This window comes from Schistocerca serialis, chromosome 2, assembly GCF_023864345.2.
Source record: "Schistocerca serialis cubense isolate TAMUIC-IGC-003099 chromosome 2, iqSchSeri2.2, whole genome shotgun sequence".
Taxonomy (NCBI): domain Eukaryota; kingdom Metazoa; phylum Arthropoda; class Insecta; order Orthoptera; family Acrididae; genus Schistocerca; species Schistocerca serialis.
This window is the reverse complement of record NC_064639.1, coordinates 885,909,593-885,926,516: the sequence shown is the minus strand read 5'-3', so window position 1 is coordinate 885,926,516 and position 16,924 is coordinate 885,909,593. Positions and strand designations below refer to the sequence as shown.

Genomic DNA, 16,924 nt, shown 5'->3' with positions numbered 1-16,924 from the left:
ACTGCACAGCCTTCATCTTCTCTGGCCAAAGTTATCGCTTTCAAGTGAAACCATTTAGTCTGAATATGAGCCGAGGCGTTTTCATAGCAGACCTGGATATAGTATTAGGACCAGAACTGCGTGACAAAGTCAGCTTGTATGTAGAGAACTTGCTAATAGCCATGGGAACATGGGATGGACTTACTAAATTACTAGAAACATCCTTTGAAAAGTTTGCAGAGGATGGTGTTGATGAAATCCAAGTTTGGCAAAAATCAAATTAAGTGTTTGGGTCATATTAACACTGTGCAGGAATCAGATCCAGAAAAGTTGGATGATGTTAGAATTATCCACACCCTATCAATAAAAAACAATTAAAATCATTTCTTTGCATTGCCTCATTCTTCTGAAGATTTGTACCAAATCACTTAATGAATAACGACCAGCTATTGAGTCTGTTGAGAAAGAACAAGCCATGGTACTGGTCTTCCCAGTGTGCAGAAGTATACAAGCAAATAACAACTGCATCTAAGGCTGCTCTGCTGCTTGAAGATTCTGCAGTTGTTATCATGTTAGCTGCACCGCGTTTTGCAGCAACTGCTGGATTTGCTCACTCTGTAACTGAATAACACCCATTAGAGAACCGTTTTGTGACGCAGAGGAATATAAATTAGACACCACAGACAAAATAACATACTCAAGCCAGGAGTAGTGTGTGTCCTGCACCAAAAGTCCACACACTTATGAACTAGACATATAAAAATAAATACCAAGAAATAAATAACAAGTAATATGGTTGGTGGAAAAAAACAAAAGTTGATTCTGTAACTTGCACAGACCCTATCCTATCCTTGTCGCCAGCTGTTGTATTGTTCGTTTGATACAACCACAGACGGAGATTTTACTCGTCGCCACCCTCAATTACTAGTAGTGTGCTGAGGGAAACACTATGAGAGGACAACAAGGAGAACATTGAAACACTGATAACGGTTAGTGATGAGATAACACACATTTATTGATGAATACTCAACTTTGTACAAATCGGCTCAGGCAGCAGATTCTGAAGTTCAGCTACTATTCCAGTAGCTATGCCTGGACAGTCCTGTCCCACAGAATGTCCACTGATGGCAGGCTGGTGCGGAATCGCTAGAAGCAGATGATGCTGTAAAAAGTACACAAGTACAAGGCAGTCTTCTCGGTAGTCGAGCTAACTTGGAACTTCCCGATCTGCTGTGGCGCTGACATGGCGATTTCTTAGTGTGGCAATCACTGGGCTATATGCCATCTCTGGAGTGGGTTATCTACTTATCGAATTCTGTGGTTCTACGTGGTGGTGTGTGCTGTGCTACGAAACCACACATCTGTTGCATTTTCTCTGGTGTTTAGGCAGGTACTTGCAATTTTTTGAATGTATACTGGGAGTTGTCCAAAATGAATGCATTGCCCAGCATCAATGGAAGATGTCGATTTCTTTCCCACTTCAAAAAAAAAAAAAAAAAAAAAAAAAAAGATTTTTAAAGTGGAAATTTACTTGCCTGTTCAATAGAGCAGTCCCAAATTAGTTTGATGTGATATTCATTTTTTCGGTATTTATTAATGGAGACAATAAAACAGGACGAATCTGTATTATTATGTGACTATCCCAGGGGATGGAACCGGGAGTCTGTCGCAGTTTGCTTATTTAACAGTTTCAGGGGAAAGCAAAATCCTTTTTTGGGTATTTCATGTAATTAGTGACCAAACTTAAAAATTTAAAATACTGATATAATCTGCTCATTGAGAAGTATAATCTTATGTGAAACGTTTGATGCAGTAAAGACCAGTATTACAGTCATAAGCTAGGTGTACATCTTGAGGCAGTGTAACTCACTGTGCACAAACACCCAGACTGTATTCATCCAGTATTTGAAAGTGAGAGCACTTATTTACCTGCAAAAAACTTTAAACATAATATCAAACCTTCATGAAACTTTTTCTCTCTTTCATGCGCCAGAAAATGATTAAAGGAAAAAACAAATATTACTTATTACACTTTCTCTGTTCACGGAGTAAAACTGCCACATCAGACACAGAGTTTCAATTTTTTGTTTGTTTACTACTAACTATTTTCGAACACATTCTGCAGACAGTATCCACATGTAGCACTGAATGTATCTCCAAAATTATATCAGTATATAATACATGGATCAGGAGATATGACGATATAAACACTGAGATGCACGAAAAACTAGCTTTTACTTAAAATGCAGTGCAAATTATCTAGAATATACTGATCCATTTTTGTTAATGACAGCGCTTAGCGATTTCTTCCCATTAACTTTAAACATAATTTCAAACCTTATCTAAACTTTTTTCTCACTTACATGCTGAGCTTCAAATAATTAACACATTTACTCATTTGTAAAGTAATCAGAACTTTGAAGTTGTTTTATACATGCTAGTTCTATTCTTTAAAGAGTCGAGTGTTTACCGGCGCCCTGCCTGAACTTCCTGCTACCGCCATGCAGCAGCGCTACTCAGTCGCTGCTGGAGTACTGGTTATTTTCCTGTTTCACTGTCCCTGTTGATGCACATCGATAAAACGAATATCGCAATATAATAATTGTGGATCTCTCCATCCAATGGGCTCGTAAACTCCGCATTAAGAATAATTTTGCTTTAAACTGGAAGCCAACTGACGCTTTCTGTTGACACTGCAGGCCACATGAAAGACGTGTTGAGCAGTATCGGTTGGGCTCACTCCAGCTGCACACTGCAAAACGAAATTGCAGATTTCTGCCGAAACACCAGGAAAAATGTGCTTGATGAATCTTTGTGTTCTCATGGTGTATTAATTAAGCCATAAAATCATCTATCGACTTATTTATTTAAGCAACTGGTAAGTATCTGAGCTAGCTCCAGACTGACTTTACCCACAGTGCAGGTATCTGTTGCACCAAGCCGCCCGAAATTTATGATTTTATTACTTATTATCGAGTACAAAATAGTCTTAGTCAGTTGATGATGTATGTAGGAGGTGGTTAGATTAGGATGGTTTGTGACATTGCAGGTGTTTCAGTTTTGTGTCTGGGTCTATTAATCGTTATAAAATCTATAAAAGGAGTCCCACATTAGACATACTTTGTTTTCGAGTGATGTACTTCAGCTATGCGACACACCGTATGATGGGAGAGGATGTCCTGCAGTTGATAGTGTTAAGTAAAATAATGGCATCAGCACAGTGCAGTCTGAGGAGTCCATTACGTCATATTACATAAAATTTCTGGTACATTTCCCTCAAAACCATCAGGAGAAATTTTAGAGTTTGATGTGGAGTCGATATAGAGTTTATAGCAGATATGAAAATAAATCATGAATAGACAGGAACATGGAAGAAATTTTGTGTGTCCTAGTTTAAGAAACCAAATCAGCATTCAATTAAAGTGATCAAAGGCCCTAAAATGCCTAGGAGAATTTGTAGATGACTAACCATTATGTCTGTTTGCATCGACAATTGCAGTGGAAGAATTTTCTAAAATAAAATTTTCGAAATTAACACCAAACAGAAGTACGAAATAAAACTGTCAGAAAAGGATTTATGTACAACGTAATGCTACATAAAGAAAGATTATTATTGACCCGCTGAACTTGATAGATGGGTGGCAGAAGCAATCCATGAAGGTAGTTTACAGGAAGATAAAGCAAGAGAAAAAATTTCAATCGATTTGGTTTGGTAGCTCGTAGAAGGGTAACCACAAAACCAAAAGAATGAAAGAATGGTACACACCACAATTAAACAATTTAAGAACAGTTATGCTTATGTATTGTGACAGGTCTCACCATAGTGAAGCAGATAAAAATATGTTCAAACTAGCCAGGAAACACTATAGGTCTGAAATCAAGACAGCAAAATGCAAAGCCAATGACACATTCATACTCAATTCCACAAATAAATGCTAAGCACCATGGAAGGTCATTAAAACAGAAATAAACCGCCAAAAGAAAGAAAACAGTATACAAATTCCTTCACATATATTAAATGCACGTTTTGCCAATCCTGTCTCTGGCGTTAGGATATAGGAAGATGTGAGAAAGGCAGAAGCACTGCTACCTGCAATACACAGAAAGCTGAGTGATAAATTTGAATGGGCATTAGTAGCTCCTAGACAGGTTAGTGAATCAATAGCTAAGCTCATTAACTCCAGAGCTGAAGACTACTATGGTTTACCTAATTATGTTATAAAAAATATAAGACATAATTCCCTTAACAAGGGTAAGAAATAAGATATTAAATGAAGGTGTTACCCAGATTGTTTAAAAATTTCTGTTATCATACCTGTGTATAAGAAAGGTGACAAAGGCTTACCTTACAATTACTGACCCCTATCGCTAGTTCCTATAATTTCAAAAATAACGGAGTACTGTATCCTCCAGCAAATGAGTCAGTATTTTGAATCGAATAAACTGCTATGCTCCACACAGTATGGGTTCAGTACTGGTCCCTCAACTGTGAAGGCAGCAGAGAGCATTGTCACTAAAGTATACAACTCCTTTGAGGATAAATCCATAATTAGTGCGAGACTGTTGGACCTTCAGAAAGCGTTCGATACTGTACCCCACAATATTATTATAAGCAAGCTACAGTATTATGAGATGGGGAGAGTGCTCTTCAGCTATTACAATCTTATTTATGCAACAGAAAACAAACGTTGGCTATAAATGATAAAAGATCCACTTTATACCCAGTTACCAAAGGAGTAACACAGGTTTCCGTACTTGGACCTTTTCTTTTTGTAGTCTACATAAATGATTTGTCTTCTTCGTTACCTTGTGACACAGTGCTGTATGCAGACGATACAATGCTAATCACTCAGGGAAACAACTTGGATGAATTACAGAATAATGTAACAATAGCAATGGACAAATGGTTCAAATGGCTCTGAGCACTATGGGACTTAACATCTATGGTCATTAGTCCCCTAGAACTTAGAACTACTTAAACCTGACTAACCTAAGGACAGCACACAACACCCAGTCATCACGAGGCAGAGAAAATCCCTGACCCCGTCGGGAATCGAACCCGGGAACCCGGGCATAGCAATGGACAGATGCACCAGCTGGTTTCAGGCAAATTCAAATCAGATAAATAATATTAAGACAGAAGATATTGTATTTAATTTGAATGCCCCCAGATATGAAAACAAATCTGTATAACTACTAGGGTTCCATATCGACCAAAAACTTAACTGGGAAATATTTTGACTAAAGTTCAGTCTTGATCACGTCATGTATGTTTTAATGATACAGGTAACCGGTTTCGGTTCTTTCTACAAAACCATCATCAGACCCATGGCTCCCTTAGGATGGTAGGCGGAGCTCTCCTCGCTGCTACGCTTTAATGATACAGGTAACCGGTTTCGGTTCTTTCTACAAAACCATCATCAGACCCATGGCTCCCTTAGGATGGTAGGCGGAGCTCTCCTCGCTGCTACGCTTTAATGATACAGGTAACCGGTTTCGGTTCTTTCTACAAAACCATCATCAGACCCATGGCTCCCTTAGGATGGTAGGCGGAGCTCTCCTCGCTGCTACGCTTTAATGATACAGGTAACTGGTTTCGGTTCTTTCTACAAAACCATCATCAGACCCATGGCTCCCTTAGGATGGTAGGCGGAGCTCTCCTCGCTGCTACGCTTTAATGATACAGGTAACCGGTTTCGGTTCTTTCTACAAAACCATCATCAGACCCATGGGTCTGATGATGGTTTTGTAGAAAGAACCGAAACCGGTTACCTGTATCATTAAAACATACATGACGTGATCAAGACTGAACTTTAGTCAAAATATAACAATTAATTGATCACTGCTTTCCAAAAATGTTTACCAAAATTAACTGGGAAACTCACACAGGCATGCTATGCAAAAAAACTCTCACATGGAATCTTCTTGTTAGATAAACTGAGAGGCTCTGTTAGTAGAACACTCCTACTATATGCATATTTTGCTATGAGGAAACTGTCCAATTTCAAAGACTGTGTTTAAATGGCAATAAAAAAGCAATCAGATGGCTTATAGGACTACCACCCAGAGACTAATGCAGGTAGCATTTTAAAGAATTAAATATAATGACAGTCCCTGGCTTGTATATTTATATTTGTCTGATATATGTCAAAGAAAATTCAGATAACTTTGACCTTAGGATGGTAATGCATTCACATAATACAAGAAATGGACATACAGTTGACATACCATTGCCAGACTATCAAAGATTCACTGCAGTTATATCTAGCACCCACATTTAGTGCACATTCTATGCCCACAGATAAATTTAAAGTAAAAGTAGCAAAATAGATAAAAAGTAAAGTATTTTATACAGTTCAAGAATTTCGAGACAGTGTAATAAATAATATTGAATTTTGATGGTGCTTTTGTGAAGAAGTATATATTACAAAATTAGAAATACAATATTATGCAGGCAATTTGTCTTGTCAAATATGTGTATATATAGATGTATACAATGTATCGAACCCGGGAACCCGGGCATAGCAATGGACAGATGCACCAGCTGGTTTCAGGCAAATTCAAATCAGATAAATAATATTAAGACAGAAGATATTGTATTTAATTTGAATGCCCCCAGATATGAAAACAAATCTGTATAACTACTAGGGTTCCATATCGACCAAAAACTTAACTGGGAAATATTTTGACTAAAGTTCAGTCTTGATCACGTCATGTATGTTTTAATGATACAGGTAACCGGTTTCGGTTCTTTCTACAAAACCATCATCAGACCCATGGCTCCCTTAGGATGGTAGGCGGAGCTCTCCTCGCTCATCTCCGCTCCATCCAATCCAAAGCTCACAACCGCCTCCGACTCCTCAAACTCCTCTCTGGCCGGACACGGGGGTTGCACCCCTCTACCATCCTCCACACCTACAAATCCTTAATCCGTCCCACCCTCTGTTATGCCAGTCCTGCCTGGATATCTGCGCCCCCCCCCCCCCCGTCCCAAATTCTACAAGTACCTCCAGATCCTTGAGCATCATGCACTCTGCCTTGCCTTCCATATACGCCTCCCGTCCCCCATGCGGATCCTCTATGACCTCATTCCTTTCCCCCATCTGCTCCTGTTCCTCGAACATATCTGCTTACTCTACACCTCCCGCCGCCTTGATCCCCCTCACCCCCTGGTTGCTCCTCTCCTCTCCTGTCCCCGCCCCCTGCCACGCCTTCACTGTTGTGTCCCCCCTACCCTCCATCTCTACACCCTTCATCTCCTTTCCCAAGGTGGCTTCCATCAACTCCCCCTCCCGGATGATGCCCTCTCTCCCTCCATCTATTCCTCCTATCAACTCTGATCCCCACCCACCCTCCTTTCCCTGGGCTCCCCCTTCCCCCTTCCATTCTGTTTTGTCCCCACCAAACCTCTCCCTACCACCATTCTACCCCCCCCCCCCCCCCCGAGTCCTTTTGTATTCCCCTCCTCTGCCTTCCGCACTCCCTGTCGCGTCTGCTCAGCACCCCCCACCCCTCTTACGGGTCCTCTTCCCCCATCGGCTCCTTTCCCGCCTCCCCCCCCCCCCACCCGTTTCGCTTTTCCTTTCCTTCCCCCCTTTTTCATTTTCCCATCATCTGTCCCGTTTCCCCCCACCTGCTCTCGTCTGTGGTATGCCACATTTGCCACCTTTTTATCGCAGTGTTCCAGTGACTGTTCAGTGTTGTTCGTCTTTCTCGTGTTGCGAACAGAGACCATGTTGCCGCTAGGTGTGAATTTTATGTCTTTTGCGAACAGAAACCAGACTGTCGCCGTGCTTTTTAATTCTCTGTCTATTGTTTTACCTGTCTGCTTCGTATGTATTTTATTAGCATCATCATCCATCTGTTCTTTGTTTTAAGTTCCACGATTTTTTTGCGCCATGTTACTCTTTAAGTCTCCGATTTTATCTCCTGTTTTTATTATTTATTCTCTTCATCTTTTTAACAAAGTCTGTAGGCTGAAGAGCGTCATACTAAGCTGCTGCCAGCCCGCCCCCTTCGGGGGAATTGAAATTCAATAAAGAAAAAAAAGAAATGTAGCAACTTGTTGCGTCCCGAACAAATAACCCATAAATTTTGTTCTTAGATCTCTTATACATTTAACAGCGGAATGTACGTGTTTTTTAATATGCCGTGATGCCGTTTTAGTAAAAACCATTCAAGTAGATAAACGTCGCTTCCACCAACACTCAAGGCTTATTGAGTTATTGACAAAGCGCTCCCACAGTTTAACGTGGCGCTCCCGAGTACCGTTCCAGTCAAAGAGATAGAGAATACTTCCACTTAAACTCAGGTGTATCGTGCTTAGTTGACCGTTACACTAAACACTGTGTAGGTACATCAGGTTCGTGGAAGTTTCTTTTAGGTAAATATTGTCTCAGCTGTGGTTGTTTTCGAACTCCCCAAAGTAAACATGTACATCTGCCACTGACGCATGTCGATACCGTTTTATCGATAGTGGCGAGGTACATAATGAAAAAATGATTTGATAGCTGGTGTGTCAGACTTTTACAAAGGAATGTTGGCGGAGATATGCGTGGTTTCACACTCGACTGTGCCAGTAAAGTTTGACGCGTCTGATTATGCCAGGAATAGTGTCACATGTGGAAGATCAGTACTCAACATGGGTATGTGTGAGGTTAGGTTTCGTGTCACAGCTCGCAGCTAGGTGCTCTTTTTCTACTGTTTGTTGTTAATTGCATTTTTCAGACTGGCCTAGTATACGTATTCAACCTCATTGTCGGCACCGGGGCATTAACTTTACCAGCCGTTTTCAACCGAGCAGGATGGCTGCTAGGGCTAACTGTCATCTGCACATTGGCTTTCATAAGGTATGATTCTCAAAGACCTGTTGACCCCTATTTAAAGCACAGTATTGTATTCTATAAACATATTCAGTATTCGAATATGGACACATAATGATGTACGTATTCTTATTTCTTTATGTCACTTGCTGTATAGACAGTAAGCAATGAAGAGGTGGGTTTCCTGCTGATTGTGATACTCAGTGTACACTCCATCAGACATTACATGGCGACTTACAAAATGGAGATGTGTTAAGCAGTATTGTATTTAGGATGATAGTTGCTTTGAAATTCAGAACTTAATATGAACTGTGAAACGGCTGTAAATTAATTTTTAGCATAAACTTAGAAAACTGTCCATATGGAAAAGTTGCACGTTGTCGTTGGACGAGTCAGAATGCGAAGAGGGATAGGTTGGTGGGGGGAGGGGTAGGAAGAAAGGAGATGGACGCTCAACTCTAATAGGGGAGCGACAACAGCAGGTTCTAATGTGACACCACCACTAACACTACCTAATGCCACAGAGTCCTCTGGCAAGCTGGATCTGCCAGTAACTGCCTAACTTCCTGTACCACACATTCGTTAGTTTTGTCATCGTCTTAAAAATTCTAGATGGTGCTGCTTCACTCATATAAATGGAATACTGTGTAAACCCTTGCAATCTGTGGTTTTAATCCTGATGGTTTAGGCAGCTGTCAAAAACTCAAACATTTTTATATGAAATAATGGTGCTTGAAAACACAGAAGATTTTATTCAGACAAGCTGCCACAAGAGAGTTGGATGATAAATATGTCTAACTTCATGTAGATAAAAAAAAAAATCTACTCATCAAGTGGTGGCAGAACACACATAGAAGATTGACAACAATCTTTCGGAACCAGTAATGGCTCCTTCAGGCAGAAGGGTTGAAGGGGAAGGAAGAAGGGTCAAGGAAAAGGACTGGAGAGGGCAAGGAAAATGGGTATTTTTGTGAAAGTCACCTAGAACCATGGGTCAGGGGAGACTTACCGTATGGGATGAGAAGGAAAGATGCAGACCCCCAGCAGTCAGTCTTTCCTTCTCATCCCTTACGGTAAGTCTCCACTGACCCATGGTTCTGGGTGATTTTCCCAAAATCTACATGTTTTCCCTGACCTCTCCAGTCCTTTTCCGTCACCCTTCTTCCTTCCTGTTCAACCCTTCTGCCTGGAGGAGGAGCCACTGGCTCTGAAAGCTTGCCACTCACAACAGTCTCTTAAGTGTGTGTTCTGCCGCCAATTGATGAGTAGATTTTTTTTAATCCATCCAATTAAATAATTTTATCTATCTGTTGTTTTCATTGTTATATCTTCATGTAGAGCTGTTGGAAGCATAGTTTTTCTCAAAAAGTTTCAAATGTTGGATACTTTGCTGCAGACTGAAAATTTCGTTCTTGATAACACCTCTTGACAGTTGTGTAGCTTGCCCCTCTTACTCAATTACTCATTTACAAATTTTGATCTTTGCTATATTAAATTATTCCATAACTCTGAGTGAGAAGGTTCTCATTAATGCAGAACATATCTGGTAAAAGAGATGCACCATTTTAATTTACACAAGTTTTGATAAGACAGGATGTTATGTTTATGTGGTATCTGAAGAGAAATGGCCTTAAGGAAGTGGAAAAAGTCAATAGTTGATTCATTTCCATTTAAAGTGCCTAATACAGTAATTTCCATAAATACACATGCATAAAGCACTTATTATTTGTATTCTGTTGTAACCAAGCATCATGAAAAGAAATGTTAGGATTAGTTAACATTGCGGTACCATACATAGATCGATGGCTTCACTAACATAGCACAGATATGAGCATTAAAAAGTGACCAAGAGACTAAAAACATTAACGACATAAAAAATGGTTTTTGCTTGTGTGTGTTCATGCTATTCATGATTATTATATATCAAAAACCTGAAAATATCAAACCAGAGTGGGAAAATAGAGGGATGCGAATGTAATTATGTAATGTGCAATGTTTACAAAAACAAAAGAAAAATAGTTAACACATTGATTGAAACAAGAGTTACTCAACTATTGACAGGAAAGATAGGTTCTTCCAGTTGTCATTCAGCCAGTGCACAAGATCAGTTAAGTTCATTGCATCAGAATATCAGAGGAGTAAGGGGTAAACTTAAAGAGTTCCTTATTTGTGTTGAAGAATTAGGGTTGAGCAAACCGGTTGATATAACCTGCCTCTCTGAAGATCATGTGACCACTGGCATAGGTATGCTGAATGTTGCAGGATTCAAGTTAGTTTCTTACTTCTGTTGAGAAAATATGGAGAAAGGCAGAGATGCCACATTTGTCAGAAACTGTTTTGATTTCAAGAGCACTGATATTAATAAATTTTGCTCAGAGCAGCACTTAGAAGCTTGTGAAACAGTAGTAGTATTTCATAAGTACTTTATAAAAGTAGGTATATACAGATCACCTTCAGGAAATTTTGACCTCTTCATAAAAAAAAATCTGGAAGCTCTGTTGTCCTATCTCACAGTAAAAACAAGGAAATAGTGGTTGCTGCTGATTTTAATGTGGGTTGATTGAAAATATCTGTCAGTGAATAATTATTGCAGTCAGTAACATAATCACTCAATTTAGTTCCTACTGTGAACTTTGCAACTAGGATATGTAAATGCTCTGAGACTGGTACTGATAATATCTTTGTAAACAAACCTAGGGAAAAAAATCGTATCACAAAACCAGTTGTAAATGGGCTATCTGATCACTGCATGCAGCATCTTCTGTTTAATGTTGAAACTTGTCGGGATAAAAAAATCTATTAAATCTGAGTACAGGAGTGTAATGAATAAGTCAAAAATTGAGAAATGCAGGAAATTACTCAAAGACATGAATTGGATATATGTTTACAATACTCCTGACTCAAATGGAAAATACAAAGCATTTGTTAATAAAGTTACCTCAACGTTTGAATATCATTTTCACCTAAAGGTAACTTGAATCACACAGAAGTCAAAAAATAAATCATGGATTACACAAGGATTAAAGATATCATGTGGGACAAAGAGGAGAGTGTAACTACTTTCTAGGAACAGCTCGCATAATTACATCGGGCAGCAAAATTAAAGCAGTATGGGGTATAGTGAAGACAGAGACAGTTGGGGCCAAAAAGGAAAAGGCACAGATAGCTCTAAAAATAAATGACACATTGGTAACAAGTGCATGTAGTGTTGCAAACCTCTTAAACAAGTACTTCGTTTCTGTTATGACAGCTTCTGGTTATCAGGTTTGGTGAACAGTGTAGTGGAGTATCTGAGATCAGACTTTGGAAATGACACTCGTGCCTCCCAAAGAAGTAGCATCCACCATAAAATCTTAAGTTTCTAGTGGATATGATTATACAACAACGAAGTTAATCAAAGAGTGCTCACGCGAGTTAAGTTCTATCTTAAGTTATTTGAATAAGCAATCTCTTATCAGTGGAACATTTCCGGACTGGCTATAATTTGCTGAAGTTGTGACACTTTACAAGAGGGGGAATAAAGAGATACCATCAAACTATCAACCAATATCACTTTTGCTGGATTTCTCAAAAATATTGGGAAAGGTTGTGTTTAAGCACTCTCCTTAAGCATCTGATTGCAAATAATATGTTGTCCAAGTCACAGTTTGAATTTCTTAGTGGTTCTGATTTAGTGATAGCTGTTTACACTTTTTATGGAAAAAGTTCAAGGCAATTGTAAAATGCGTTTTAGACAGGTACGTGCTGAGTAAAAAAGGGGACGGGAAAAATCCACCGTGGTTCAAAAACAAAGTTAGGAAACTACTGCGAAAGCAAAGAGAGCTTCACTGCAAATTTAAACGCAGCCAAGACCTCTCAGACAAACAGAAGCTAAACGATGTCAAAGTTAGCGTAAGGAGGGCTATGCATGAGGCTTTCAGTGAATTCGAAAGTAAAATTCTATGTACCGACTTGACAGAAAATCCTAGGAAGTTCTGGTCTTACGTTAAAACAGTAAGTGGATCAAAACAGCACATCCAGACACTCTGGGATGATAATGGCATTGAAAGAGAAGATGACACACGTAAAGCTGAAATACTAAACACCTTTTTCCAAAGCTGTTTCACAGAGGAAGACCGCACTGCAGTTCCTTCTCTAAATCCTCACACGAACGAAAAAATGGCTGACATCGAAATAAGTGTCCAAGGAATAGAAAAGCAACTGAAATCACTCAACAGAGGAAAGTCCACTAGACCTGATGAGATACCAATTCGATTCTACACAGAGTATGCGAAAGAAATTGCTCCCCTTCTAACAGCTGTGTACTGCAAGTCTCTAGCGGAATGGAAGATTCCAAATGACTTGAAAAGAGCACAGGTGGTTCCAGTTTTCAAGAAGGCTCGTTGAACAGATGCACAAAACTATAGGCCTATATCTCTGACATCTATCTGTTGTAGAATTTTAGAATGTGTTTTTTGCTCGCATATCACATCATCACATCTACTCTGTAGGAATCAACATTGATTCCAGAAACAGCGATCGTGCGAGACCCAAACTCGCTTTATTTGTTCATGAGACCCAGAAAATATTAGATACAGGCTCCCAGGTAGATGCCATTTTCCTTGACTTCCGGAAGGCGTTTGATACAGTTCTGCACTGTCGTCTGATAAAGAAAGTAAGAGCCTATGGAATATCAGACCAGCTGTGTGGCTGGATGGAAGAGTTTTTAGCAAACAGAACACAGCATGTTGTTCTCAATGGAGAGACAACTACAGACGTTAAAGTAACCTCTGGCATGCCACAGGGGAGTGTTATGAGACCATTGCTTTTCACAATATATATAAACGACCTAGTAGATAGTGTCGGAAGTTCCTTGTGGCTTTTTGCAGATGATGCTGTAGTATACAGAGAAGTTGCAGCATTAGAAAATTGTAGCGAAATGCAGGAAGATCTGCAGCGGATAGGCACTTGGTGCAGGGAGTGGCAACTGATCCTTAACATAGACAAATGTAATGTATAGTGGATACATAGAAAGAAGGATCCTTTATTGTATGATTATATGATAGCAGAACAAACACTGGTAGCAGTTACTTCTGTAAAATATCTGTTAGTATGCGTATGGAACAATTTGAAGTGGAATGATCATATAAAATTAATTGTTGGTAAGGCGGGTACCAGGTTGAGATCCATTGGGAGAGTCCTTAGAAAATGTAGTCCATCAACAAAGGAGGTGGCTTACAAGACACTTGTCACAGGGTTATTTGGTAAGCGTGATAGCATTACGGAGATGGTTAGCAAACTCAAGTGGCAGACTCTGCAAGAGAGGTGCTCTGCATCGCGGTGTAGCTTGCTGTCCAGGTTTCGAGAGGGTGTGATTCTGGATGAGGAATCAAATATATTTCTTCCCCCTACTTATACCTCCCGAGGAGATCACGAACATAAAATTAGAGACATTTGAGTGCGCACTTAGGCTTTCCGGCAGTCGTTCTTCCCGCGAACCATACGCGACTGGAACAGGAAAGGGAGGTAATGGAGTGGTACGTAAAGTGCCCTCCACCACACACCGTTGGGTGGCTTGCGGATTATAAATGTAGATGTAGATGTACAGTGAGAGTGTACTTAACTCATTAGATAATAAATTAAAAGCTACTGGCATTTTCTGTGACTTGTCAAAAGCCTTTGACGATGTGAACCACACTATTCTCTTCAGTAAATTAGAATATTATGGTGTCACCAGCAGTGCTGCGAAATGGTTTGAGTCTTATCTAATTAACAGGAAACAAAGGGTGTTGTGGCAAAATACCTGTGCAGTAAGCAGTCAATCTTCATCTGACTGCGAATTAATTACATGTGGTGTTCCTCAAGTTTCCACCTAGGGTCCATTGCTTTTTCTTGACCTTTAATCTGTTACATTGCCAGATGCTAAGTTTGTTTTGTTTGTAGATGATAAAAATATTGCAATAAGTAGCAAGTCAAGTACAGATTTAGAAATAGCTGCAAATCAAATTTTCACTGACATTAATAAATGGTTTAAAGCTAAGTCACTGTCATTAAGCTGTGAAAAAAAAAAACCAACTATATGCAGTTCACAACCTGTAAGAGATTTCCTTTCAGCTTGCATATAATGTGAAGACATGCAGATTGGAGAGGTTGACAGTGTTAAATTTTTGGCATTACAACTTGATAATAAATTCAGTTGGCAAGGGCGTGCCGCAGAATTGCTGAAGTGCCTACACAAGTCTGTTTTTGCAGTGAGAATGATGTCAGATGTAGGAGATATAAATATGAAAAAAACTTGCATGCCTTACTTTCGTTCTATTGTGTCATGTGGGTTGATATTCTGGGTTAACTCATCAAACCGAGCAAAAGTTTTTAGTGTGCAAAAGTGTGTAATAAGAATCATTTGTGGTGTAAATTCAACATCATGTAGAAACATTTTCAAGGAACTTTGTATTCTAACCACTGCTTCTCAGTATATTTATTCCTTAATGAAATTTGTTGCAAGTAATATATCTCTGTTTCTAGCCAATAGCTCAATACTTACTAGCAATACTAGGAATAAGAACAATCTGCATAAAGACCTAAAATCACTTACCTTGGTCCAAAATGGGGTCCAATATTCAGGAACACACATTTTCAATAAATTGCCAGCAACCATTAAAAACTTGGTTTCAGATAAAGCACAGTTTAAACAGAGTTTGGAAGACTTTTTGATAGGCAATTCATACCTTATTGATGAATATCTTAACTGGTACTGTTAGGCCAGCTTAAGTAAAAATGTCTGCTAGATTTCAGTTTTGACAGCACTGGGTCACAACAGTCAAGATTATGTATTTTGTGTATGATACATTTATTAATAGTACATAACAGCGATTCATTCTGACAGCATATTATTCTGTAAATATTAGCTGCTCCAGTCTACTGTATTGTATTCACTTATTTTCGCAATCTCTTGACAAATGATCAGGGTAACAAGTATTACATTCAAATGTTTTTGTTTTTTATGTTATACTCTCTCACATGTTCCACACCCAAGAGAATCATCTCATTTTTTGGGTCTGTAGAATGAAAACTAAATATAATCTAATCTCTGTCACCAATTTGTAATGCGGCTGTCATCTTCCAACCATTCTAGACCTCAGGCAATACTAAATTTGTCTCACTGCAACCTAATAATAGTAAAATAAACAAGACTTCACGCAGGTTGAGTCACGTATGGACATATTGCTCTTAATCATGTCTGAAATAGTATGGCTTATCGGAAACGTGTTACCGAGAGTAGTAGTCCAGTTGTTAGTGCACTGGAAATGCATTCAGTAGGACAATGGTTCACATTACTGTCCGGCCATCCTGATTTAGGTTTTCCATTATTTCCCTATATCACATAAGGCAAATGATGGGATGGCTCCTCAGAAAGGACAAGATTGATTTACTTCGCCATCCTTCCCTTATCCTAGCTTGTGCTGCTTCTATAATGCCCACTTTGTTTACAGGACATTAAACACTAACATTCCTTCTACTCTTTTTAGCAGCATGTTTGGTGTCGTCCTCTGGTAGCCACTGTTGTTCCTTTGTGGAGTGTTGCACAAAATGGAATTAGAGCTACCCTAGGAAAGCATTCAGGACCTCTTTGACCCATGTTGCAATGATGTTTAAAGATTGATTACTGTAAGCGGGTGTTAAACAACATACTGAACTCTTGATTGGATGGTCATGTTTCATTCTGTTGTCCTAATCACTCATGTATTATCATTTACATAATCTGTAGTGTAAAGTTTATCTGAATCACTTATATACTTTCCGGTGTTCTGATTTTAACAAACATAGTTGTATTACATGTGAAAATACTATCTGCTGCTGAGCTGCACACACCAGTAAAACTGAGACCTCACAAAAAAGTTGATGTAGTCAATAATCCATATCGTGTTGCCATCATCATGAGGAAGAGACATGCTGAGAGATCCATGTGAAGCTATGGGGCATTATAAAAATTTTTGTGTTGTGTTTGCATAATGCAGGTTGCTGATGTGGGAAAGTTATTGTTCTTGTCTATTATTATTCATCAAGTTGACAGTGCCATTTTACAGTCCAGCCTCATTGGCATGTGACTTGCAATAGCCAGTTTTTCATGCCATAGGATTGTT

The 16,924-nt window shown here is 39.2% G+C and overlaps 1 protein-coding gene across 2 annotated transcripts in view; it reads left to right on the top strand.

Moving 5' to 3' along the window:
* Window positions 1-8,272: 8,272 nt before the first annotated feature.
* Window positions 8,273-16,924, top strand: part of LOC126458220 (transmembrane protein 104 homolog) — a 124,299-nt gene continuing 115,647 nt past the window's right edge. For both annotated transcript variants that reach the window (XM_050095117.1, XM_050095116.1), the window contains exons 1-2: window positions 8,273-8,624; window positions 8,707-8,828. In XM_050095117.1, coding sequence (XP_049951074.1) covers window positions 8,580-8,624; window positions 8,707-8,828 — 167 coding nt within the window. In that variant the 5' untranslated portion in view covers window positions 8,273-8,579. The remainder of the gene's footprint in view (window positions 8,625-8,706; window positions 8,829-16,924) is intronic.